Raw genomic sequence first — 26,541 nt, 5'->3', positions numbered from 1 at the left:
ATTTACTTAAAACAATATTCTGGTTTTCAACGACTTGTGTCAAGATATTTGAAAACTATTAGCAAGAAAATATTCTTTGTTGTAAGAAAACTTACTTAAAAGAAGTAAAATAAAATAAGAAAGTGCTTTTCTTGGCTGTAGAATGATTATTTTTCTGTGTGTGAAGTAGTAAAATAAATTCTTCTTTTTTTTAATAAGAATTGTCACAAATCTTACAATTGATAGCAGAGGATCAATGCAAAAGACAGTGAAGTCCCAAGCACTTTTACGCTATACTGGTCGGGCTAATTATTTTCAAGAAAGATTATCTTGTCTTACCGGATCCAACCGAATCATATGAACAAGTTACAGAGGGGAAAAATCATTACCTCCGACACCTCAACGGAATCAAATACGGACACCAATATATTAAAATCAAAAATGTTTGTAACCGCTCCAATGCCGCATGCACAAAGCCCTTCTCACGAACAAGCAATCACTTTGAGTTTATTACTGGACAAAATGACCCGAATGACAGACGCGATACAAGATTTAAAGAATCAAATAGAAGAGCTACAACTGGACAGACACAAAGATCAATTGCCATCCCGAAATCTCTCTGAATTGGAAGTTCAGAGAGACACTTGCATCCAGCGACATAATGAGACAGTCGACGACTTCATAAATCGTTTCTTTCAAATTAGACACGTATACGCATAATTTCCGGGAGACACGTTAATTACACGAAAATTTATTACACACACACGTACACGTACATACAAAATGTGCCCGGTCGATTTATTGTCACTTAGATCATCCGAAGATTGCAAAAATTGTTAGAAGTCTTTCAGTTGTCACCTAAAGTAGCTCTGACGCTCATTCTCGAGCAAAACGACTCGAGCGGAGAAAGAACGACTGAAGAGATATATTCGCGTGTGAAACATCCCCGACCAAATCTCTTCTACTTTCTTTCTACCTTTCTTTTTACGTAGATATCGATTGGCATCGGGAAAAATTGTCAAAATGCGTAAGAAACAAGGATTTATTGCTAAAAACGTATACTAAAATTTAATATGCAATTGCAACAGTAATGCAACTGAAGAAATTTACGTTTTTCTAAAAGTCGTGTTTGACGTAATTGTCGGAAACTCGTCATTTACTTGTCAAAATTTGGAAAAGCGCAATAGAATTTGATTTATTTCGATGCGAACTTTTATGCAATTTTTGAATCGCATTATAATATCGCGTTAATCATGTGAATAATAAAAAAAATGCATCACATTTAATTATGCGAATCTCTCAAAAACTATCTTAACGATATCGTCAACGATCAACGTTTTTCGGCCGTGCGCATTGTCCATCGTAGCAATACAACTTCCTCGTTAATTGCGGATTATTTATTTAGTGCACGCAAACACGTACACACATCTTTCGACATGTAGCGGAGGGAAGGAAGTACAAAATTTACACATAGCGGACGCACGAAGTGACTTGTAATATTCCTTCGACAAATGTATCTCGTGAAACGTTCCAGATGCCTCACCTTGTACACGAAGTAATCAATATAAAAAAAAAATGCAGAACTTTAATAGTTACACTATTCCATCCCCTTTTATTACTCACGTTGCCAAAAGAAGCTCCGTGCAAATTGACATCGTAAATTAAAAAGAGACAAAAGGACAATCGCGTCGAGACAAGACATTCTACGTCGTACTCTTCTTTCGTTTTCCTTTCGAGAGATCTCGCCAGTTTATAATTTTTCAGTCGATCGGACGCGAGCCGAGATAACGTCCTTCGGCTCGCGTCTTAATTTCGCTCTATGCGCGTTTGATCAGCTGATGTCTTTCATCACTTTGCACGCATTTCGTTTTTCTTTTCGCTTCTTTCGCGAAACGCGCATTTCCTCGACGAATCGGTGCAGCTTTTGATTCTTACACCATACGCAAAAGAGAGGAAGACAAAATAATGATGAAAACGTATCACGTGAGACAACGGCGACAGGGGAGATAAAACGTGGGAAGAGAAAGACCCGTGACAATATATACATATACATATATATATCTGAAATGACGTATTAACCGTTTAGTCAATTCTCATCCAATACTAGCCTTCTCCTCTCACTTTAACCCTTTGGACCAACGGCTTAACGTCTCTTTCCGAAAGACGGAGCCCAGTTTGCTCCGCACAAGGGCCTTATCTTGCACGGAGGGGCGCAGCTTTCGGAAAAACATTCCAGGTTCTAGTGGACTCGAACCTGGTTCCTCAGATTACGAGTCTGGCGCTCTACCACTAGACCACACTGCCGCCCGTTTACGTATGTGAATGTTACCCGTAAAGTATTCTGGCAATTTAAAAAAAATTTGCTTACTTTTAGTAAATATATTTACTAAAATTAGATTTACTTAATTTAAATAAATAATGTTAAAATGTAAAACTTATTAATTTGACTATAGTAAACTAAAGCATTAAAATCAGAAAATGTTTTCTTCTTGAAACGTTTACTTGAATCAAATTCAGGTTTACTATATTACAGTGTAATAGTTATTGAAATATAGTAAATGAATTTTTAAAATACTAAATCCGAATCTTTTAATTTTAGAAATGGCACTTTAATAAATATTTACTTAATTTCACGTTTCCAAAGTTATAAAAATAATAAATGGAGTACTTATAAGAAATAAATATTTTCTTTAGTGCAATTTATTACATTTAAGGAAACGCATACTGAAATAAAGTTAATATATTCGACAAAAAAAGGAAAAGAATATTTTATTTGTAAGCATTTTTAACTCGACGGAATCCTATAAGTTCGCAACGACGCGCGACGCTGCTAGGTGGCGTATGATGGGAAACGTTTCTCAAATTTAAAATATATCCAACCATAATATATAAGCAGACTCCCTGCGAGGCGAAAACCACAGAGTCCACTGTCGTAAGACTCGTATATATATAAGTGGAAGAATCCCTTCTCTCTCTCTCTACAAGGATATCTCTTGGCGCTTGGTACGCCAATTTATATATGTTTTAGAAAAAATTTTTAAAGTTTTTACTTATAGGTAAAAATAATTTATAGAAAAATTATTTTTTTAAATTAAATAAATATTATTAGAAAATTGTTAACTTATAAAACATAAGATTCATATCTCTATAAATATTGACTATATTGTATACAAAATACTTCTTAAAGTTTATGAATTCTTTATTTAATGAAAAAATGCATTTTGTTGAAAGTAATAAATATAATTAGAAAATTACTAATTAGTAAAAAATAAAAATTATATTTCAATAATTATTAACTGCATTGTAGTAAATACTTGTTATAATTAATTAATTATTTCCTTTATAAAAGAATTATGTTGTTCAAATAAATACATACAGTTTCTTATTTAAAAAAAACGCGTTCACAGTTGCATGCAAACACGCGATTTACTAAAATTAAGCTAAATTTTTTTTATTTTAGTAAATTTTTTTCTCAGTGTGGCAATTTAAAATGGATAAGTATGTAGTTTTTTTTTTCTAAATTAGACGTATGTTAACCGCGGATTATATGTCAGCTAATTGATAATGCTATCCCATTGTAGGTTTCAAGTAAAAAATTACATCTCTTGCTCGGAAGGCTGTCAAGCTATCGTCGACACGGGCGCTTCTATGATAGGTGGATCACCGCAGACTATCGCAGCTCTTAAGAGAGAGATCGGTGTTGTTGATCGGGTAATTGATTATCCCTTTCTGCAATGGTAGCTTTCAACTACCTTAAATGAATTATTGAAATAAATTAATAAATGTTTGATAAGATACTGATTATTAATATGGATTACTAACATTGACCTTCGTTTAAAGGTGGACTGCAACGAGATTTCTAATTTGCCCGATATCAATTTCGTCATAGGTGGTAAGACGTTTCGACTCACTGGTCAAGATTATATCTTGAAGGTAAAGAATATTATTATATAAAGGTTTAAATTGTTTTTAGAATAGAAATATCATATTATGCCATATTCAATGTCTCATAGATCACAGAAGGCGTTTGCATTTTCACCTTCCAAAATATTGATCCGTTTAATGGTATAGAATGGATTTTGGGCGATGTATTTATTCGTCGCTACTACACCGTGTTCGACATGGGGAACGCCGAACGACCGAGTGGGATTCGCCCTTGCAAGACATTAAATCTTGATTGCCTTCTCATAAAGTTATTATTAAATCGTGTAGATTTAATTCCGGGGAGGGAAGGGTATTAATTTTCCAACGATAGCTGTGTTTCAAGTCCGACAAATAATCGGCGCGCAGTTTATTAAGTTGGAATATATGTATATATATATATATATATATATATATATATATATATACATTGTAATTCGTTACTTCTGTAACTATTAATTTCTTTACTTGCGCACCTCGTACCGCGCCTGACTCGTATCGCCGTCTATCAATTTGTTATCATTAAATATTAGGAAATCTAAATGACATTACTAAACAAATAAGTCATAGTTTTTTTAGAATATCGACCGACATATGGTCTGTAATTTTATTTGGCCTATTTATGGTATATTTTTAAATTAATACGTATGTGAGAATTAGAAGAAAGATATGCGATATTTATTCTACCAACGATTTGGTACATCTTGTTCTTTCGGCAACTATCGAATTGTTAGATATTGTGTGAATACAACTTGTATATAAGTCTATTAAAATGAAGTATGTATTTTTTACACTGAATATTGATTTCATATATCGCCCTTTCAATCTCATCTTAATGACTACATTAATATACTAATCCCGAAAAATATTATCTCGTTTAATCTTATAAATTTTCTGCTTACATACGAGTACAATTAAGATATCATATAGCATTCTGCTTATATGTATAAGAGTATGACATACCGCATTTGTAAACAAAATATATATAACTTTTTACATTTCTTATGCTTACTCAAACGTATATACGCATAAATCTTTTGCTTATTAATAACAATTATCTAAAATTTTCGACACATAGATACCAAATTGTCGATACGAAAATTATCATGTCGTATGTATTCTAATTAATAAATTGTTATAATATTGCAAAACTGGTTTAGGTATCTCACTATCGTTAATATTATAAACTTATATTTTAAAATTGTTATTTTTAAAAACTTGCATATTGTATTAACTATTGCTAGTGTTAAATAAAATATGATACACAAAGAGAGATTATCGAGTAATTTTGGTACATGATGTGTAACAACGATAACATTTTCTTGCAATACACGTTTGAAAAAACTTTATATAATTACAAGCCAATGTCTCCGCAATATTAGGAGAAAATATCAGACTATATAAATAATAGTAGCTAAACATCTTGCGTTATGCAATTTATGCAACAATTTATTATACTTTTCAAGAGATCTGTAAAAGAAAGGCTTCAAGTTCTACGTAAAATTGATTTCTTAATTCCGAGCTAACATTTTCGAAATTTTATCCTTTATTTCCGCTTTTTGTTTTTTATAATCTTTTTGATTATTCTAAAATCTGACGAGATCGACTAACTATTTCCAATATGAAGATTATAGTGGCGCAAGTGTATCCAGATTAAATTAGTGAAAAGAGCTATTGGGCTATTAGAGGCGTTAGAATTTTTAAAACTCTTTGTTCGCTTTACCGCCCTCCTCCTCTTTGTTATAATATTAGACACAAAGGACGTACACGCACAGTTATTGATATACGCAACGATGAAAACGCTAAGTTTAATTTCAATTTTTGTCTGTAGCGGTTGTGGACTGATTCGAAGTTATAATACTCCTAAAACATTTTTTACTTTTGTAGCTTTATTCGCAGAGACATTCAGGAAACATGTATCGACTCTGTGTGGCAATTGCGGTAATCAGCTTCGCGTTAATCAACGCGGAGTTGCATAGGTGAGTACATACGCTCCACATTTATATCGACACGATAAATTCCATATATATAGAGATCGCGCTTCTTGAAATCACAGCAGAATTCGCAATAAATACTTTAATAAATATAATAATTGTACTAAATCTGTGAGAAAAACGCATTTTGAAAGTCGGAATGAAGTGAGCAGACTAATTAAGAGATGCTTTGAGGATTCTTTCGAAGATCTTAAATGAGATTAGCGTCATAAAAAGAGGAATTTGCTATTAAAATACTTAAACTGCATTCTAACGCGTAAATTCATAAACGCAGGTAGCACTTATTTCTTAATACCAAAATGTTGGGGCTTTAATAGTTTTCAAATAAAAAGTGCTTCAAAATGACCAGTTAAAATATCCGAAACTCATATTTATTTTAAATGATATTTGTACACTTGCGTTTACATGCGTATAACTTATAAACTATCTTTATTGCTTATCCCCGCAGGGTTTGCAAGGCGTTTTTGTAAGGAACGTTACCCAAACCTTCACACTACTACCCTTTCTCCTCTCACTTTAACCCTTTGGACCAACGGCTTAACGTCTCTTTCCGAAAGACGGAGCCCAGTTTGCCCCGCACAAGAGACCTATCTTGCACGGAGGGCGCAGCTTTCGGAAAAACTTTCCATGGCTCTAGTGGACTCGAACCTGGTTCCTCAGATTACGAGTCTGGCGCTCTACCACTAGACCACACTGCCGCCCTTACATGCGTATAATATAATAGGCTTTTTTTATGTTGCTTCAATAATTCTGTTATACAGAACATACTTTGTTAGACAACCTTCGACGGACAATAATATGACACAGCTCCGTTTGTTTACTGTACCCTTAATTAATTTTTACAATATGCATTATTATGGTCAAATCGAAATTGGAACTCCACCGCAGAAGTTTAAAGTACTTTTCGACACTGGTTCCTCAGGACTCTGGGTACCATCCAAAAACTGCAACGTCAGCCAACCTGCTTGCTGTAAGTATATCACAACATCGCTACTTCCCCGATATTCTATTATTCCTATATGTACATTTGTATTAAAAAAATTAATGTTTCATGTATTAAAATAATCTTAATTATTTTTTTCTCATTTAATGATTGATATCAAGTAAAAATATAAGATAACAATAATGCTGTAGAATTGTATCTGATCCATTTACATTTTAAGTAAAGTTATAAAATCTTGAAAGCAACAGTTTCAAAGATTCGAATCAGTGGTAAGGTAAATATTATGTAGCTAAGTTCCATACTTACATTATTTATCACACTTACTTTAAAGATACAAATAAGCTTCTTATACAAAACAGCTCACATGTTAAAGCAAAAAATAGAAACATAAATATATTTAATGATTTAACTACTGTTAGTTATATATTTAGATTAATATAGAGAAATTTATATTTCTAGATTCTTCAATATTAACTGATTTAATTTTATTTACTACTTTTTGCAGTGAAACATAATAAATATGATAATACAAAGTCCACCACATACGTGCCAGAAGGAGTTACGTTTAATGTTTCTTACCACGATGCAAAGTGGCAAGATGTCAAATTGTACGGGAACTTATCTAATGATAACGTAATCGTAAGGCATCGTCAAGTAAATGATATATTTAATTCTAATCACAGTCATAATCTATGAAAATTTTGTAAAAAGCACATGTTGCTATTATTACATCACAGAAATTCGGAGAAGTGTTCAATTTCTCGGAAGGTTTTTTGCCCTGGACACAATGCGACGGCATTCTGGGGATGGGTTATCCCGCCTTATCTGCCTTTAAACAACCTTCTGTCTTCCAAAACATAATTGATCGAGAGATGGTGTCCCAACCAATTTTCAGCTTCCATCTAAATCGGTATGTAACTTTCCGTATGCCTCACGTGTGTTTAAAACTATTTTTTTAATTACATACTTTGTCTTTCCATGCAATGTAAAATACAAATGTATAAAAAATGTAAAAAATATACAACCTATATAGAAATCTCTCGGACGTGATCGGCGGTGAACTGATATTGGGTGGTTCCGATCCCGCTCATTACAACGGCGACTTTACGTATGTTAATGTTACCCGCAGAGTATACTGGCAATTTACTATGGATAAGTACGTAGTTTTTTCTAAATTACATGTACGTCCACGGTTCATATGCCAGCTAATTAGTAATGCTATCGCACTGTAGGGTTCAAATAAGAGATAACATCTTATACACGAACGGCTGTGAAACTGTCGTCGACACGGGCGCCTCCTTGATATTTGGATCACTATCGGATATCGCAGTTATTAAGAGAGAGATCGGTGTTATTAATAATACGGTATAAGTAACAGATTATTTCTTTCTGCAATGGCAGCTTTCGACTACCTTAAATGAATTATTGAACTAAATTAATAAATGTTTGATATATTACGGATTACTAACATAGATTACTAACATTAATCTTTGTTTAAAGGTGAACTGTGACGAGATTTCTAATTTGCCCGATATCAATTTCGTCATGGGTGGTAAGACGTTCAGACTCACCGGTGAAGATTACGTTTTGAAGGTAAAGAATATATTGTTATATAAAAGTTTAAATTGTTTTAGAATAGAAATATCATGCTATATTTAATGTTTCATAGCTTACAGAAGACGATACGTTAAAGTGCATTATCGGCTTCCGTGATCGATATTGTGGTGTGGGCGATGTATTTATTGGTCGGTACTATACCGAGTTTGACATGGGGAAAGACCGAGTAGGATTCGCCTCTGCAAAATAAATGTTGAGTGACTTCTTTAATAAAGTTATCATTAAATATTAGAAAATCTAAATGACATTACTCAACAAATGAGTCAAAGTTTTTTAGAATATCGATTCCCATGTACTTACTGCTCTGTAATTTTTATTTGTGATTATTTATGTGATATGTTGTTAAATGAATACGTACAATGTGACAATTAGAACAAAGATATGTGATATTATTTTTACCAACGATTTGGTATATATTGTTCTTTCAGCATTTATCGAATTGCTATAAGATATTGTGAATATAATTAAGTCTATTAAAATAAAGTATATATTTTCTACATTGTATATTAATTTCATATATTCGCTCTTCAATTTTATTTTAATGTAGTATCCCAAAAAATATTATTTCGTATATTATAAATTTTCTGCTTACATACAAGTACAAGATATCGTATAACATTCTGCCTGTATAAATGACCGCATTTCTAATTAATATACAATTTTCTATATTTTTTATGCTCACACAAATGTATACACATAAATCTTTTGTTCATTAATAATAATTATATAAAATTGTGGACTCAGTGATACCAATCTGTCGATACTAACATTATTATGTCATATGTATTATAATTAATTGTTGTAATATCGAAAAAACTGGTTAAGGTATCTCACTATCATTAATATTATAAATTAACTTTTTGAAAATGTTACTTTTAAAAACTTGCGCACTGTACTAATTATCGAGATAATTATCGAGTGATTTTGAAACATGTGTAACAACGATAATATTTTCTGGCAATACACGTTTGCAAAAATTTGATATGATTACAAGCCAAGGTCTCCACTCTAATATCAGGAGAAAATATCATACTATACAGTGCTTAATACTAAAATGCAATTGATACAGTCTGCCACGATTTAGCATATTAGCATTCAAGCTAAATCTGGAATGAATGTACCATTGCTTATACATATAAGTCTGTTATACCGACGCAAACAATACATACTTTCAAAGATCAATTTCACCTCATTAATCATTAAACTTTTTAAATACATTGAGTTGCGCTAAATAAAATATTTACGTATAAAACGCAATTTTTAGAGTCAATTAGATTAATGAAAAGAGCTCTTAGGCTCTCAGAGAATTTGCATAAACTTTAAAGTCTTTAAGCCTTGTCTCCACGATGCTAGTAATCGCTCCGAAAATTAACCAATTGTCGAATTGCTTAAATATGATTGGTCAATTCTTTTTCTCCATCCGAGATCTCGAAACGATTTCTAATATCGTTCGAACACAAAGCTTTGGAACGCTTCGTTTGTTTTTCTGCCCTCCTGCTCACCTTCTTATAAGCACAAGGCCATGTACGCACATTTGTATATAAGGGAACGCTTAGGAATTTGACTGCCTGTTCTTTGTCTGTACGTACCGGTTGTGGATTGACTCGCAGTTATAACGGTCCTAAAACAATTTTGACTTTTGTAGCTTCAGTCGTCGAGAAATTCAGGAAAATGTATCGGCTCTTTGTGACGGTAATCACGGTAATCAACTTCGCGTCAATCAACGCGGAGTTGCATAGGTAAGTACATGTTATATACAAACGATCCACATTTATATTATATCGACACGATGAATTATAATACCGTAACAGAGATCGCGCTTCCAACTACTTGGAATCGCCGCAGAGAATTCGCGATAAATAATTATATTATCAAATCAATTTCAAATACCATATTTGTATCAAATCTGTAAGAAAAACGCATTTCGAAAGTCGGAATAAAGTGAGCAAACTAATTACAAGAGATGCTTTGAGGATTTCTTCGAAAATCTTATTTTAAATGAGATTAGCGTCGTGTGAGAGAGAGAGAGATATCCTCTTTTCATGATGACACCAATCTCACTTAAAATACTTAACTACATTCTAATGCGTAAATATATGCAGGTAGTATTTATTTCTAATTGTATCAAATCTGTAAGAAAAACGCATTTCGAAAGTCGGAATAAAGTGAGCAAACTAATTACAAGAGATGCTTTGAGGATTTCTTCGAAAATCTTATTTTAAATGAGATTAGCATCAAGAAAAGAGAAATTCGCATTTAAAATACCTAACTACATTCTAATGCGTAAATATATGCAGGTAGCATTTATTTCTTAATGTCAACATGTTGAAACTTTAATAGTTTTTAAATAAGAAGTGCTCGAAAATAATCAAATAAATTATTTGAAATTCGTATTTATGTTGTACGATATATGTACATACATTCGCGTTTATATGATACGCATATAATATAACAAAATTTTTTTTATGTTGCTTCAAGAATTCCGTTATACAAGACATCCTCCGACAAAAAATTGTTTACGGAAACTATGGCACGACTCCGTTCGGGTACGGCAAACGTATCTCTGATTAATTTCCTAAATATTCAATACTACTGTCCTATCGAAATTGGAACTCCACCGCAGACATTTAAAATACTTTTCGACACCGGTTCCTCAGATCTCTGGGTACCATCCAAAAACTGCGATGTTAGCCAATCTGCTTGCTGTGAGTATATCATAACATCGCTACCTCCACGATATTCTATTATTTTTATATGTACATTTGTATTAAAAAAATTAATGTTTCAAGTATTAAAATAATTTTAATTATTTTTTTCTCGTTTAATGATTGATATCAAGTAAAAATATAAGATAAGAATAATGCTGTAGAATTGTATCTGTTCCATTTACATTTCAAATAAAGTTATAAAATCTTTAAAGCACCACAGTTTCAAAGATTCGAATCAGTGGTAAGGTAAATATTATGTAGCTAAGTTCCATACTTCCATACTCTCTTATTTACATTATTTAGCACACTTACATTAAAGATACAAATAATTTTTTATACAAAACAGCTCACATGTTAAAGCAAAAAATAGAAACATAAATATATTTGATGATTTAACTACTGTTAGTTAGATATTTCGATTAATATAGAGAAATTTATATTTCTAGATTCTTCAATATTAACTGATTTAATTTTATTTAATTTTATTTTATTTACTACTTTTTGCAGTAAACCATAATAAATATGATAATACAAAGTCCACCACATATATATCACAGAATGAGTCATTTGCTATTGATTACGTTGATAATGGCAGTGTGTCTGGGTTCTTATCTACTGATGACGTAATCGTAAGTCATTGTCAAGTAAATGATATATTTAATTCTAATCACAGTCAAAATCTATGAAAATTTTTTAAAAAGCACATGTTGCTATCATTCTCCGAAAAAAAATGCACGCAATTATACTTTATTAATAATATCAACGTTTCGCAGATTGCTGGCCTTAAGGTTTCATTCCAGACATTCGGAGAAGCGCTCGATTTCTCGACAAGTTTTTGGGAATATGCAGACGGCATTCTGGGGATGGGTTATCCAGCCTTATCTTACTTTAAAAAGCCTACTGTCTTCCAAAACATGATTGATAAACACCTAGTGTCCCGACCAATTTTTAGCTTCTATCTAAATCGGTATGTATCTTTCCGTATGCCTCACGTGTGTTTCACTATTTTTTTAATTGCATACTTTGACTTTCCATGCAATGTAAAACGCAAATGTATAAACAATGTAAAAAATATACAACCTATACAGAAATGTCACAGACGTGATCGGCGGTGAACTGATATTGGGTGGCACCGATTCTTCCCATTACGAGGGCGAGTTTACGTATGTTAATGTTACTAAAAAAAAATACTGGCAAATTACCATGGATAAGTATGTAGTTTTTTTTCTAAATTATACGTATGTCAACCACGGATTATATGTCAGCTAATTGGTAATGCTATCCCACTGTAGGTTTCAAATAAAAAATTACACCTCTTGCTCGGAAGGCTGTCAAGCTATCGTCCACACGGGCAATTCTGTAATATGTGGACCACCGCAGACTATCGCAGCTCTTGACAGAGAGATCGGTGTTAATGATACTGATGGATTAGTAAATAATAGATCCTTTTCGTTAATGGCAGCTTTCACAATTATCTTAAATAAATTATTGAAATAAATTAATAAATGTTTGATAAGTTACGGATTATTAATATGGATTACTAACATTGACTTTCGTTTAAAGGTGGACTGCAACGAGATTTCTAATTTGCCCGATATCAATTTCGTCATAGGTGGTAAGACGTTTCGACTCACTGGTCAAGATTATATCTTGAAGGTAAAGAATATTATTATATAAAGGTTTAAATTGTTTTTAGAATAGAAATATCATGCCATATTTAATTTCTTATAGATCACAGTAAACGAAATAGATGTTTGCATTACCGCCTACCAAGTTAATCCGTTTAATGGTGTAGAGTGGATTTTGGGCGATGTATTTATTGGTCGGTACTACACCGTATTTGACATGGAGAACGACCGAGTGGGATTCGCCACTGCAGTAAATTCATATAAATCTTTATTGCCTTCTCATGAAGTTATCATTAAATATTAGGAAATATCTAAATAACATTACTAAACAAATAAGTCATAGTTTTTGTAGAATATCGACTGACATATGGTCTGTAATTTTATTTGGACTATTTATATGGCATATTTTTAAATTAATACGTATGTGAGAATTAGAAGAAAGATATGCGATATTTATTCTACCAACGATTTGGTACATCTTGTTCTTTCGGCAACTATCCAATTGTTAGATATTGTGAATACAACTTGTATATAAGTCTATTAAAATGAAGTATATATTTTTTACACTGAATATTGATTTTATATATCGCCCTTTCAATCTCATCTTAATGTAGTATCCCGAAAAATATTATCTTGTTTAATCTTATAAATTTTCTGCTTACATACGAGTACAAGATATCATATAACATTCTGCTTATATGTATAAGAGTATGACATACCGCATTTGTGATCAATATATAACTTTTTACATTTCTTATGCTTACACAAACGTATATACGCATAAATCTTTTGCTTATTAATAAAAATTATCCAAAATTTTCGACACATAGATACCAAATTGTCGACACAAAAATTATCATGTCGTATGTATTCTAATTAATAAATTGTTATAATATTGCAAAACTGGTTTAAGTATCTCACTATCGTTAATATTATAAACTTATATTTTAAAATTGTTATTTTTAGAAACTTACATATTGTATTAACTACTACTAGTGTTAAATAAAATATGATACACAAAGAGAGATTATCGAGTAATTTTGATACATGATGTGTAACAACGATAAAATTTTCTTGCAAAAATTTTATATAATTACAAGCCAATGTCTCCACAATATTAGGAGAAAATATCAGACTATCTAAATAATAGTAGCTAAACATCTTGCATTATGCAATTTATGCAACAATTTATTATACTTTTCAAGAGATCTGTAAAAGAAAGGCTTCAAGTCCTACGTAAAATTGATTTCGTAATTCCAAGCTAACATTTTCGAAATTTTATAGTTTATTCCAGCTTTTTGTTTTTTATACTCTTTTTGATCATTCTAAAATCTGACGAGATCGACTAACTACTATTTGCAATATGAAGACTATAGTGACGCAAGTGTATCCAGATTAAATTAATGAAAAGAGCTATTGGGCTATTAGAGGCGTTAGAACTTTTAAAACTCTTTGTTCGCTTTATCGCCCTTCTTCTCACCTTCTTATAATAAACACAAGACGTACACGCGCCGTTATTGATATACGCAACGACGGGAACGCTAAGTTTGACTACATTCTTTGTCCGTTGTGCGTACCAATTGTGGACTGATTCTAAGTTATAACACCTCTAAAACATTTTTTACTTTTGTAGCTTTATTCGCCGAAATATTCAGGAAACATGTATCGACTCTGTGTAGCAATTGCGGTAATAAACTTCGCGTTAATCAACGCGGAGTTGCTTAGGTGAGTACATACGCTCCACATTTATATTCGACACGATAAATTCCGTATAGAGATCGCGCCTCTTGGAATCACAGCAGAATTCGCAATAAATACTTTAATAAATACGATAATTGTACTAAATCTGTGAGAAAAACGCATTTTGAAAGTCGGAATAAAGTGAGCAAACTAATTATAAGAGATGCTTTGAGGATCCTTTCGAAGAGCTTAAATGGGATTAGCGTCATAAAAAGAGGAATTTGCTTTTAAAATACTTTAAAATACTTTTAAACTACATTCTAATGCGTAAATTCATAAATGCAGGTAGCACTTATTTCTTAATACGAAAATGTTGTGGCTTTAATAGTTTTCAAATAAAAAGTGCTTGAAAATGGTCAATTAAATTATCCGAAATTTATATTTATTTTGAAAGATATTTTTTAAATGACATTCGCGTTTATATACGTATAATATAATGGACTCTTTTTATATGTTTCTTCAAGAATTCCGTTATACAAAACATACTCCGTTGAAAAATCTTCGACGGACATTAATATGATACAGCTTTGTTTGGCTACTGTACCTCTGATTAATTATGACAATATACAATATTATGGTAATATCGAAATTGGAACTCCACCGCAGAGGTTTAAAGTACTTTTCAACACTGGTTCCTCAGATCTCTGGGTACCATCCAAAAACTGCAACGTCAGCCAACCTGCTTGCTGTAAGTATATCATAACATCGTTACCTCCCCGATATTCTATTATTTTTATATGTACATTTGTATTTAAAAAATTAATGTTTCAAATATTAAAATAATCTTAATTATTTTTTTCTCGTTTAATGATTGATGTCAAGTAAAAATATAAGATAAGAATAATGCTATAGAATTGTATCTGTTCCATTTACATTTCAAGTAAAGTTATAAAATCTTTAAAGCAACCGTTTCAAAGATTCGAATCAGTGGTAAGGTAAATATTATGTAGCTAAGTTCCATACTTACATTACTTATCACACTTACTTTAAAGATACAAATAAGCTTCTTATACAAAACAGCTCACATGTTAAAGCAAAAAATAGAAACATAAATATATTTGATGATTTAACTGAATATATTTGATGATTTAACTACTGTTAGTTATATATTTAGATTAATATAGAGAAATTTATATTTCTAGATTCTTCAATATTAACTGATTTAATTTTATTTACTACTTTTTGCAGTGAAACATAATAAATATGATAATACAAAGTCCACCACATATATATCACAGAATGAGTCATTTGTTATTGATTACGACGATGGCGGTGTAACTGGGTTTTTATCTACTGATGACGTAATCGTAAGTCATTGTCAAGTAAATGATATATTTAATTCTATATAATCACAGTCATAATCTATGAAAATTTTCTAAAAAGCACATGTTGCTATTATTCTCTGAAAAAAAAACGCGCGCAATTATACTTTATTAATAATATCAACGTTTCGTAGGTTGGTGGCCTTAAGGTTACACGCCAGATTGTTGGAGAAGCGTTCAGTTTTACGTCAAGTTTTTGGGACAATGCACCATGCGACGGTGTTCTGGGGATGGGTTATCCCGACTTATCTGCCTTTGACTACCCTTCCGTCTTCCAAAACATGATTGATCAACACGTGGTGTCCCAACCAATTTTTAGCTTCTATCTAAATCGGTATGTATCTTTCCGTATGCCTCACGTGTGTTTAATACTATTTTTTTTTATTACATACTTTGCCTTTCCATGCAATGTAAAATGCAAATGTAAAAAATATATAACCTATACAGAAATGTCACGGACGTGATCGGCGGTGAACTGATATTGGGTGGCACCGATTCTTCCCATTACGAGGGCGAGTTTACGTATGTGGATGTTACCCGCAAAGAATACTGGCAATTTAAAATGGATAAGTATGTAGTTTTTTTTCTAAATTATACGTATGTCAACCACTGATTATATGTCAGCTAATTGGTAATGCTATCCCACTGTAGGATTCAAATAAATAATTACACCTCTTGCTCGAAAGGCTGTCAAGCTATCGTCGACACGGGCGCTTCTATGATAGGTGGACTACCGCGGGCTATCGCAGCTCTTGACAGAGAGATCGGTGTTAATGATAATGGAACAGTAAATAATAGATCCTTTTCGTTAATGGCAGCTTTCACAATTATCTTAAATAAATTAATAAATGTTTGATAAGTTACGGATTATTAATATGTATTATTAACATTGACCTTCGTTTAAAGGTGGACTGCAACGAGATTTCTAATTTGCCCGATATCAATTTCGTCATAGGTGGTAAGACGTTTCGACTCACTGGTCAAGATTATATCTTGAAGGTAAAGAATATTATTATATAAAGGTTTAAATTGTTTTTAGAATAGAAATATCATGCCATATTTAATGTCTTATAGATCACTGAAGACGAAAAAGATGTTTGCATTCCCGCCTTCCGAGAGGTTATTCCGTATAATGGTATAGAGTGGATTTTGGGCGATGTATTTATTGGTCGGTACTACACCGTATTTGACATGGAGAACGACCGAGTGGGATTCGCCACTGCAGTAAATTCATATAAATCTTTATTGCCTTCTCATGAAGTTATCATTAAATATTAGAAAATCTAAATGACATTACTAAACAAATAAGTCATAGTTTTTTTAGAATATCGACTGACATATGGTCTGTAATTTTATTTGGACTATTTATATGGTATATTTTTAAATTAATACGTATGTGAGAATTAGAAGAAAGATATGCGATATTTATTCTGCCAACGATTTGGTACATTCTGTTCTTTCGGCAACTATCGAATTGTTAGATATTGTGAATACAACTTGTATATAAGTCTATTGAAATAAAGTATATATTTTTTACACTGAATATTGATTTCATATATCGCCCTTTCAATCTCATCTTAATGACTATACATTAATATAATAATCTCGAAAAATATTATCTCGTTTAACCTTATAAATTTTCTGCTTACATACGAGTACAAGATATCATATAACATTCTGCTTATATGTATAAGAGTATGACATACCGCATTTGTAATCAATATATAACTTTTTACTTTTCTTATGCTTACACAAACGTATATACGCATAAATCTTTTGCTTATTAATAAAAATTGTCTAAAATTTTCGCCACATAGATACAAAATTGTCGATACGAAAATTATCATGTCGTATGTATTCTAATTAATAAATTGTTATAATATTGCAAAACTGGTTTAGGTATCTCACTATCGTTAATATTATAAACTTATATTTTGAAATTGTTATTTTTAGAAACTTGCATATTGTATTAACTACTGCTAGTGTTAAATAAAATATGATACACAAAGAGAGATTATCGAGTAATTTTGATACATGATGTGTAACAACGATAATATTTTCTGGCAATACACGTTTACAAAAATTTTATATAATTACAAGCCAATGTCTCCACAATATTAGGAGAAAATATCAGACTATATAAATAATAGTAGCTAAACATCTTGCGTTATGCAATTTATGCAACAATTTATTATACTTTTCAAGAGATCTGTAAAAGAAAGGCTTCAAGTCCTACGTAAAATTGATTTCGTAATTCCAAGCTAACATTTTCAAAATTTTATCGTTTATTCCAGCTTTTTGTTTTTTATACTCCTTTTGATCATTCTAAAATCTGACGAGATCGACCAACTACTATTTGCAATATGAAGACTATAGTGGCGCAAGTGTATCCAGATTAAATTAATGAAAAGAGCTATTGGGCTATTAGAGGCGTTAGAATTTTTAAAACTCTTTGTTCGCTTTACCGCCCTCCTCCTCTTTGTTATTACATTAGACACAAAGGACGAACACGCGCATCTGTATATGAGCAGCGACGGGAACGCTAAGTTTGACTACATTCTTTGTCCGTTGTGCATACCAATTGTAGACTGATTTGAAGTTATAACACTCCTAAAACATTTTTGACTTTTGTAGATTTATACGTCGGGACATTCAGAAAACATCGACTCTGTATGGCAATTGCGGTAATCAACTTCGCGTTAGTCAACGCGGAGTTGCATAGGTGAGTACATACGCTCCACATATATATCGACACGATAAATTCCGTACAGAGATCGCGCTTCTTGGAATCACAGCAGAATTCACAATAAATACTTTAATAAATACGATAATTGTACTAAATCTGTGAGAAAAAAGCATTTTGAAAGTTGGAATAAAGTGAGCAGACTAATTAAGAGATGCTTTTAGGATTCCTTCGAAGATCTTAAATGAGATTAGCGTCATAAAAAGAGGAATTTGCTTTTAAAATACCTAAACTACATTCTAATGCGTAAAATCATAAATGCAGGTAGCACTTATTTCTTAATACCAAAATGTTGTGGGTTTAATAGTTTTCAAATAAAAAGCGCTTTAAAATGACCAATTAAAATATCCGAAACTCATATTTATTTTAAATGATATTTGTACATTCGCGTTTTTACATGCGTATAATATAATGGGCTTTTTTTATGTTGCTTCAAGAATTCCGTTATACAGGACATACTCCGTTAGAAAACCTTCGATGGACAATAATATGATACAGCTCCGTTTGGCTACTGTGCCTCTGATTAATTGTGACAATATACAATATTATGGTAATATCGAAATTGGAACTCCACCGCAGAATTTTACAGTACTTTTTGACACTGGTTCCTCAGATCTTTGGGTACCATCTAAAAACTGCAACGTTAGCCAACCTAATTGCTGTAAGTGTGTATCATCGCTACCTCTCCGATATTCTATTATTTCCATATGTACATTTGTTTAAAAAAAATATTATTGTTTTAAGTGTTAAAATAATCTTAATTATTCCTTTCTCTTTTGATATCAATTAAAAATATAAGATAAGAATAATACTGTAGAATTGTGTCTCTTTTATTTACATTTTAAGTTAAGTTATAAAATCTTTAAAGCAACAGAAAATAATAAAGAGAAATTGATATTTTTATTATAGACTCTTCATTATTAACCGATTTAATTTTATTTACTACTTTTTGCAGTGGACATAATAAATATGATAGTACAAGATCCAGCGCACGTATTTGCCAGGAAATGATATATTTAATATTTCTTACGCCAGTGTCAATGTGTCTGGGTACTTATGTAATGATAACGTAATCGTAAGTCATCGTCAAGTAAATGATATTTAATACTAATCACAGTTATGACCTACGAAAATTTTCTAAAAAGCACATGTTGCTATTATTCTCCGGAAAAAAAACGCACGCGGTTATACTTTATTAATAATATCACCGTTTCGTAGGTTGCTGGCCTTAAGATTGTATCCCAAACATTCGGAGTAGCTGTAAACTATTCGAGAAAAACGTCCTTCGTTAATGAATTCGATGGCGTCCTGGGGATGGGTTACCCCTCGTTATCCAGGATTGGGACTCCTGTCTTCAAAAACATGATTGATCAAGGCGTGGTGTCCCGACCCGTTTTTAGTTTCTATCGAAATCGGTATGTATCTTTCTGGATGGCCCACGTGTATCTGAAACTATTTTCTTAATTACATACGTTGTCTTTCCATGCAATGTAATATGCAAATGTACAATGTGAAAAATATACGACCTATACAGAGATCTCTCAGTTGCGATGGGTAGTGAACTAATAAGTACCATGGATAGTGACCATGGATAAGTACGTAGTTTTTTCTAAATTATATGTATATCAACCACGGATCATACGCCAGCTAATTGACAATGCTATTGCACTGTAGGGTTCAAATAAGAGATAACATCTTATGCGCGAACGGTTGTCGAACCTTCGTCGACACGGGCGCCTCACTGATATATGGACCACCATTGGATATCGCAGTTATTTGGAGAGAGATCGGTGTTATTAATAAATTGGTAATAGATAAATAAGTAATAGATTATCCCTTTCTGCAATGACCGTTATCAACCACCTTAAATAAATTATTGAAATAAATTAATAAATGTTTTATATATTACGGATCATTGATATGGATACTAACATTAATCTTCTTTTAAAGGTGAACTGCGACGAGATTTCTAATTTGCCCGATATCAATTTCGTCCTAGGCGGTAAGACGTTCAGACTCACTAGTGAAGATTACATTTTGAAGGTAAAGAATATTGTTACATAAAGGTTTTAATTGCTGTAGAATAGAAATATCATGCCATTTTTAATATTTCATAGTACACCGTAGACGATACGATAACGGGCTTTGATCATATTCAGACTGACGATGTGAGCTGTGAGTGGATTTTGGGCGCTGTATTTATTGGCCGATACTATACAGAGTTTGACATGGGGAACAACCGAGTGGGATTCGCCACTGCAAAATAAATCTTGATTGCCTTCTCATGAAGTTATCATTAAGTATCAGAAAATCTAAATGACATTAATCAACAAATAAGTCAAAGTTTTTTAGAATATCGACTCGCATGTCCTTATTGGCCTGTAATTCTTATTTGTTATTATTTATGTGTTATGTTGTTAAATGAATACGTATGTGAAAATTGGAACAAAGATATGCGATATTATTTCTACCAACGATTTGGTACATCTTGTTCTTTCAGCAATTATCGAATTGCTATAAGATATTGTGAATATAATTAAGTCTATTAAAATAAAGTATATATTTTCTACATTGTATATTGATTTCATATATTCGCTCTTCAATTTTATTTTAATGTAGTATCCCAAAAAATATTATTTCGTATAATATAAATTTTCTGCTTACATACAAGTACAAGATATCGTATAACATTCTGCCTTTATAAGTGACCGCATTTATAATTAATATGCAATTTTCTATATTCCTTATGCTCACACAAATGTATACACATAAATCTCTTCATTAATAATAATACATTATTATGTATCACCATACGTATTGTAATTATTTGTTATAATATCGAGAAAACTGGTTTAAATATTTTACTGTCATTAATATTATAAATTTCGATTTTGAATACGTTATTTTTAAAAACCTGCGTAGTGTACTAAGTAAGTACTGCTCGTGTTAAATAAAATACGATACACAAAAAGAGATGATAATCGACTGTTTGATACTGAATTTTGATACACGTATAACAATGATAAGATTTTCTGGCAATAAACGTTTGCAAAAATTTTATATGATTACAAATCAATATCTCTACAATTTTAGAAGAAAGTATCACACTATATAAATAATAATAGCTAAATATCTTATGTGTTATGAAATTTTACGCTGCATTTGATTATATTTTTGCAAGAGTTAATCTGTAAAAGATAGGCTTTATGTTAATAAAATTCTTAATTTGACAAATTCTTTATGTTGATAAATTCCTAAATTTGACAAAATTCTTTGTGTTGATAAAATTCTTGAAAATTGGCAAAATTCTTAAAAGTTGAAAAAAATTTTAGAAGTTAATCAAATTCTTTATGTTGATAAAATTATCAAAAATTGAAAAATTTTTAGAAGTTGGAAAAATTTTTTATGTTGATAAAATTCTTGGAAGTTGACAAAGTTCTTTGTAGCTGACAAAGTTCTGGGTTAGAATTTTCGTTGGTTCAATGTAAGGATATGTATGAATAAGCGGAAGTAGGAAGGGGTATGCTTAATTATAAGACAAGTGTTTTTTTTTTTATAATTAATACATGTTTTTATTATATTTTTAAAAGTTACAAAATTTCATAAGTTGTAAACGCATATATACATATACACATATACAGATCTGTTGCTTATTAACATCAGGTATATAGCAACAGATTCAGCAATAAAGTTTCGACTTAGGTGCTAAAGGTATCATGGTTCCCGATAGTTCTGGTTAATTATTTAACCTGTAGAGGACGGGAAGCCTATTTTTAGGCTCCACGGAAATCGCTTATTTTCCGTAGTATAACACTTTAACACATATATTGAAGTTATAAATAAAATTCATAAAAAGTTATGAAAAAACTTGCCCGTCCTCTAAAGGTTAATAATAGGAAATATAAAAAGATAACATATCATTAAATTATAAAGTCATTATGTTGCAAAAGGATAAAGGAAGCCTGTAAATGAAGAAGAAAATACCTTGTTCTGCAATTTTCTGCATATTTTTTTTCCTTGCTAAAATTCAAATGCACACGCTTGATAAGCAAACACCAATTTTGCCTTGTTGACAAGCCGTAAATAATGTCCATATAATATTAACTTGAATTTTTCTGCAATTTTGCAACATCCTGACTCCGAACGACATTCGAGCATTTTGTTACGATACAGTACCTAATACTAAAATGCAATTGATACAGTCTACCACGATTTAGCATATTAGCATTCAAGCTAAATGTACCATTGCTTATACATATAAGTATGTTATACCGACGCAAACAATACATACTTTCAAAGATCAATTTCACCTCATTAATCATTAAACTTTTTTAAATACATTGAGTTGCGCTAAATAAAATATTTACGTATATGCAAAACGCAATTTTTAGAGTCGATTAGATTAATGAAAAGAACTCTTAGGCTCTCAGAGAATTTGCATAAACTTTAAAGCTTTTAAGCCTTGTCTCCACGATGCTAGAAATCGCTCCGAAAATTAACCAATCGCATTGGCCAATTGCCGAATTGCTTAAATATGACTGGTCAATTTTTTTTCTCCGTCCGAGATCTCGAAGCGATTTCTAATATCGTTCGAACACAAAGCTTTGGAACGCTTCGTTTGTTTTTCTGCCCTCCTGCTCACCTTCTTATAAGCACAAGGCCATGTACGCACATTTGTATATAAGGGAACGCTTAGCAATTTGACTGCCTGTTCTTTGTCTGTACGTACCGGTTGTGGATTGATTCGCAGTTATAACGGTCCTATAACAATTTTGACTTTTGTAGCTTCAGTCGTCGAGAAATTCAGGAAAATGTATCGGCTCTTTGTGACGATGACGGTAATCACGGTAATCAACTTTGCGTCAATCAACGCGGAGTTGCATAGGTGAGTACATGTTATATACAAACGATCCACATTTATATCGACACGATGAATTATACTACCATACAGAGATCGCGCTTCCAACTACTTGGAGTCGCCGCAGAGAATTCGCGATAAATAATTATCAAATCAATTTCAAATACCATAATTGTATCAAATCTGTAAGAAAAACGCATTTTGAAAGTCGGAATAAAGTGAGCAAACTAATTACAAGAGATGCTTTGAGGATTCCTTCGAAAATCTTATTTTAAATAAGATTAGCATCATGAAAAGAGGAATTCGCATTTAAAATACCTAACTACATTCTAATGCGTAAATATATGTAGGTAGCATTTATTTCTCAATGCCAAAATGTTGAGGCTTTAATAGTTTTTAAATAAGAGTTGCTTGAAAATGATCAAATAAATTGTTTGAAATTCGTATTTATGTTGTACGATATATGTACATATATTCGCGTTTATACGATACGCATATAATATAACGGAATTTTTTTTATGTTTCTTCAAGAATTCCGTTACACAAGACATCCTCTAAAAAATTTTCGACGGAAGCTATGATACGACTCCGTTCGGGTACGGCAAACGTATCTTTGATTAATTACAAAAATCTTGAATACTACGGTACTATCGAAATTGGAACTCCACCGCAGACATTTAAAGTACTTTTCGACACTGGTGCCTCAGATCTCTGGATACCATCCAAAGACTGCAACGTTAGCGAACCTGCTTGCTGTAAGTATATCATAACATCGCTATCTCCCCGACATTCTATTATGCCTATATGTACATTTGTATTATAAAAATTAATATTTCAAGCATTAAAATAATCTTAATAATTTTTTTCTCGTTTAATGATTGATATCAAGTAAAAATATAAGATAAGAATAATGCTGTAGAATTGTATCCATTCCATTTACATTTCAAGTAAAGTTATAAAATCTTTAAAGCAACAGTTTCAAAGATTCGAATCAGTGGTAAGGTAAATATTATGTAGCTAAGTTTCATACTTACATACTCTCTTATTTACATTATTTATCACACTTACTTTAAAGATACAAATAAATTTTTATACAAAACAGCTCGCATGTTGAAGCAAAAAATATAAACATAAATATATTTGATGATTTAACTAAATATATTTGACGATTTAACTACTGTTAGTTATATATTTAGATTAATATAGAGAAAATATTTCTAGATTTTTTAATATTAACTGATTTAATTTTATTTACTTCTTTTTGCAGGGAAACATAATAAATATGATAATACACAGTCCACTACATACGTGTCAGAAGGAGTTATATTTGATGTTTCTTACCCCGATGGCAGAGTGTATGGGAACTTATCTAATGATGACGTAATTGTAAGTCATCGTCAAGTAAATAATATATATTTAATTCTAATCACAGTCATAATCTATGAAAATTTTCTAAAAAGCACATGTTGCTATTATTCTTCGAAAAAAAAAAACGCGCGCAATTATACTTTATTAATAATATCAACGTTTCGTAGGTTGCTGGCCTTAAGGTTACACGCCAGAGTTTTGGAGAAGTTTTCGGTTTCACGACAAGTTTTTGGGACGATGCACAATGCGACGGCGTTCTGGGGATGAGTTATCCCGACTCATCTGTCTTTTACTTACCCGTCTTCCAAAACATGATTGATCAACACGTGGTGTCCCAACCAATTTTTAGTTTTTATTTAAATCGGTATGTATCTTTCCGTATGCCTCACGCGTGTTTAATTATACTATTTTTTTAATTACATACTTTGCTTTCCATGCAATGTAAAATGCAAATGTAAAAAATATACAATCTATACAGAAATCCGACGGACGTGATCGGCGGTGAACTGATATTGGGTGGCACCGATTCTTCCCATTACGAGGGCGAGTTTACGTATGTTAATGTTACCCGCAAGGAACACTGGCAATTTAAAATGGATAAGTATGTAGTATTTTTTCTAAATTATACGTATGTCAACCACTGATTATATGTCAGCTAATTGGTAATGCTATCCCACTGTAGGATTCAAATAAAAAATTACACCACTTGCTCGGAAGGCTGTCAAGCTATCGTCGACACGGGCACTTCTATGATAGTTGGACTACCGCGGGCTATGGCATATATTCAGAGAGAGATCGGTGTTAATAATGATGGAACAGTAAATATTAGATCCTTTTCGTCAATGGCAGCTTTCAACTACCTTAAATGATTTATTGAAATAAATTAATTAATGTTTGATAAGTTACGGATTATTAATATGGATTACTAACATTGACCTTTGTTTAAAGGTGGACTGCAACGAGATTTCTAATTTGCCCGATATCAATTTCGTCATAGGTGGTAAGACGTTTCCACTTACTGGTCAAGATTATGTCTTGAAGGTAAAGAATATTATTATATATAGGTTTAAATTGTTTTTAGAATAAAAATATTATGCCATATTTAATGTCTCATAGTTCACAGAAGGCGAGAGAGATATTTGCGTGCCCGCCTTGATAGATATTGATGAACTTGATGGTATAGAATGGATTTTGGGCGATGTATTTATTGGTCGGTACTACACCGTATTTGACATGGGGAACGACCGAGTGGGATTCGCCACTGCAGTAAATTCACATAAATCTTTATTGCCTTCTCATGAAGTTATCATTAAATATTAGGAAATCTAAATGACATTACTAAACAAATAAGTCATAGTTTTTTTAGAATATCGACTGACATATGTAGTCTGTAATTTTATTTGGACTATTTATATGGTATATTTTTAAATTAATACGTATGTGAGAATTAGAAGAAAGATATGCGATACTTATTCTACCAACGATTTGGTACATTTTGTTCTTTCGGCAACTATCGAATTGTTAGATATTGTGAATACAACTTGTATATAAGTCTATTAAAATAAAGTATATATTTTTTACACTGAATAATGATTTCATATATCGCCCTTTCAATCTCATCTTAATGTAGTATCCCGAAAAATATTATCTCGTTTAATCTTATAAATTTTCTGCTTACATACGAGTACAAGATATCATATAACATTCTGCTTATATGTAT

The 26,541-nt window shown here is 31.7% G+C and overlaps 4 protein-coding genes and 1 long non-coding RNA gene across 10 annotated transcripts; all 5 read left to right on the top strand.

The window, feature by feature from the left end:
• The first annotated feature begins 3,211 nt into the window (after positions 1 to 3,211).
• LOC139776454 (uncharacterized) lies at positions 3,212 to 4,104 on the top strand. Its single transcript, XR_011719080.1, has 3 exons — positions 3,212 to 3,690; positions 3,820 to 3,912; positions 3,993 to 4,104. It is a non-coding gene; the product is annotated as an uncharacterized lncRNA (long non-coding RNA).
• A 1,492-nt stretch (positions 4,105 to 5,596) lies between these two features.
• LOC139776450 (lysosomal aspartic protease-like) lies at positions 5,597 to 26,411 on the top strand. 6 transcript variants are annotated; one of them, XM_071713094.1, is made up of 9 exons: positions 5,597 to 5,879; positions 10,100 to 10,193; positions 10,933 to 11,159; positions 11,670 to 11,791; positions 11,936 to 12,129; positions 12,251 to 12,373; positions 12,455 to 12,593; positions 12,726 to 12,818; positions 12,894 to 13,361. In XM_071713094.1, exons 2-9 carry the CDS (start codon positions 10,126 to 10,128, stop codon positions 13,092 to 13,094), a joined length of 1,167 nt encoding a protein of 388 aa, XP_071569195.1. In that variant the 5' UTR covers positions 5,597 to 5,879; positions 10,100 to 10,125; the 3' UTR covers positions 13,095 to 13,361. The 6 variants fall into 6 exon arrangements, with proteins under 6 accessions (XP_071569195.1, XP_071569194.1, XP_071569196.1 ...); XM_071713093.1 differs by lacking the exon at positions 5,597 to 5,879 and adding an exon at positions 9,927 to 10,035; XM_071713090.1 differs by lacking the exons at positions 5,597 to 5,879; positions 10,100 to 10,193; positions 10,933 to 11,159; ... (4 more) ...; positions 12,726 to 12,818; positions 12,894 to 13,361 and adding exons at positions 18,517 to 18,574; positions 23,381 to 23,480; positions 23,985 to 24,208; ... (4 more) ...; positions 25,770 to 25,862; positions 25,938 to 26,411.
• On the top strand, positions 5,815 to 8,644 carry LOC139776472 (lysosomal aspartic protease-like). The gene is made up of 8 exons (XM_071713118.1): positions 5,815 to 5,879; positions 6,656 to 6,864; positions 7,343 to 7,491; positions 7,575 to 7,747; positions 7,871 to 7,993; positions 8,070 to 8,202; positions 8,338 to 8,430; positions 8,507 to 8,644. The coding sequence occupies exons 1-8, from the start codon at positions 5,815 to 5,817 to the stop codon at positions 8,642 to 8,644; spliced, it is 1,083 nt and encodes a 360-aa protein (XP_071569219.1).
• LOC139776453 (lysosomal aspartic protease-like) lies at positions 15,012 to 17,395 on the top strand. Its single transcript, XM_071713097.1, has 7 exons — positions 15,012 to 15,218; positions 15,719 to 15,837; positions 15,987 to 16,186; positions 16,300 to 16,422; positions 16,504 to 16,639; positions 16,759 to 16,851; positions 16,927 to 17,395. Exons 1-7 carry the CDS (start codon positions 15,047 to 15,049, stop codon positions 17,128 to 17,130), a joined length of 1,047 nt encoding a protein of 348 aa, XP_071569198.1. The 5' UTR covers positions 15,012 to 15,046; the 3' UTR covers positions 17,131 to 17,395.
• Positions 19,011 to 21,154, top strand: LOC139776466 (lysosomal aspartic protease-like). The gene is made up of 6 exons (XM_071713112.1): positions 19,011 to 19,256; positions 19,551 to 19,588; positions 19,814 to 20,010; positions 20,270 to 20,402; positions 20,546 to 20,638; positions 20,713 to 21,154. Exons 1-6 carry the CDS (start codon positions 19,073 to 19,075, stop codon positions 20,860 to 20,862), a joined length of 795 nt encoding a protein of 264 aa, XP_071569213.1. The 5' UTR covers positions 19,011 to 19,072; the 3' UTR covers positions 20,863 to 21,154.
• Positions 26,412 to 26,541: the final 130 nt, after the last annotated feature.

The sequence above is a fragment of the Temnothorax nylanderi genome, unplaced genomic scaffold (assembly GCF_030848795.1).
Source record: "Temnothorax nylanderi isolate EJ_2023f unplaced genomic scaffold, tnyl_v1.0 TNYL_tig0120_pilon, whole genome shotgun sequence".
Lineage (NCBI taxonomy): Eukaryota > Metazoa > Arthropoda > Insecta > Hymenoptera > Formicidae > Temnothorax > Temnothorax nylanderi.
Note: the sequence above shows the minus strand (reverse complement) of the source record. Positions and strands in the feature narration are given on the sequence as shown.

What these genes read in the sequence shown, in the direction of transcription:
- LOC139776453 (XM_071713097.1), top strand. Translation starts at nt 15,047, where the DNA reads ATGATACAGCTTTGTTTGGCTACTGTACCTCTGATTAATTATGACAAT. An exon ending in TTTAGCTTCTATCTAAATCG is followed by an intron (nt 16,187 to 16,299) that starts GTATGTATCTTT and finishes TAACCTATACAG; the next exon opens with AAATGTCACGGACGTGATCG. An exon ending in TGGCAATTTAAAATGGATAA is followed by an intron (nt 16,423 to 16,503) that starts GTATGTAGTTTT and finishes ATCCCACTGTAG; the next exon opens with GATTCAAATAAATAATTACA.
- LOC139776466 (XM_071713112.1), top strand. Translation starts at nt 19,073, where the DNA reads ATGGACAATAATATGATACAGCTCCGTTTGGCTACTGTGCCTCTGATT. An exon ending in TAGTACAAGATCCAGCGCAC is followed by an intron (nt 19,589 to 19,813) that starts GTATTTGCCAGG and finishes ACCGTTTCGTAG; the next exon opens with GTTGCTGGCCTTAAGATTGT. An exon ending in TCGGTGTTATTAATAAATTG is followed by an intron (nt 20,403 to 20,545) that starts GTAATAGATAAA and finishes CTTCTTTTAAAG; the next exon opens with GTGAACTGCGACGAGATTTC.
- LOC139776450 (XM_071713090.1), top strand. Translation starts at nt 23,407, where the DNA reads ATGTATCGGCTCTTTGTGACGATGACGGTAATCACGGTAATCAACTTT. An exon ending in ATCAACGCGGAGTTGCATAG is followed by an intron (nt 23,481 to 23,984) that starts GTGAGTACATGT and finishes TGTTTCTTCAAG; the next exon opens with AATTCCGTTACACAAGACAT. An exon ending in CGTTAGCGAACCTGCTTGCT is followed by an intron (nt 24,209 to 24,720) that starts GTAAGTATATCA and finishes TTCTTTTTGCAG; the next exon opens with GGAAACATAATAAATATGAT.
- LOC139776472 (XM_071713118.1), top strand. Translation starts at nt 5,815, where the DNA reads ATGTATCGACTCTGTGTGGCAATTGCGGTAATCAGCTTCGCGTTAATC. An exon ending in ATCAACGCGGAGTTGCATAG is followed by an intron (nt 5,880 to 6,655) that starts GTGAGTACATAC and finishes TCTGTTATACAG; the next exon opens with AACATACTTTGTTAGACAAC. An exon ending in TCGGTGTTATTAATAATACG is followed by an intron (nt 8,203 to 8,337) that starts GTATAAGTAACA and finishes CTTTGTTTAAAG; the next exon opens with GTGAACTGTGACGAGATTTC.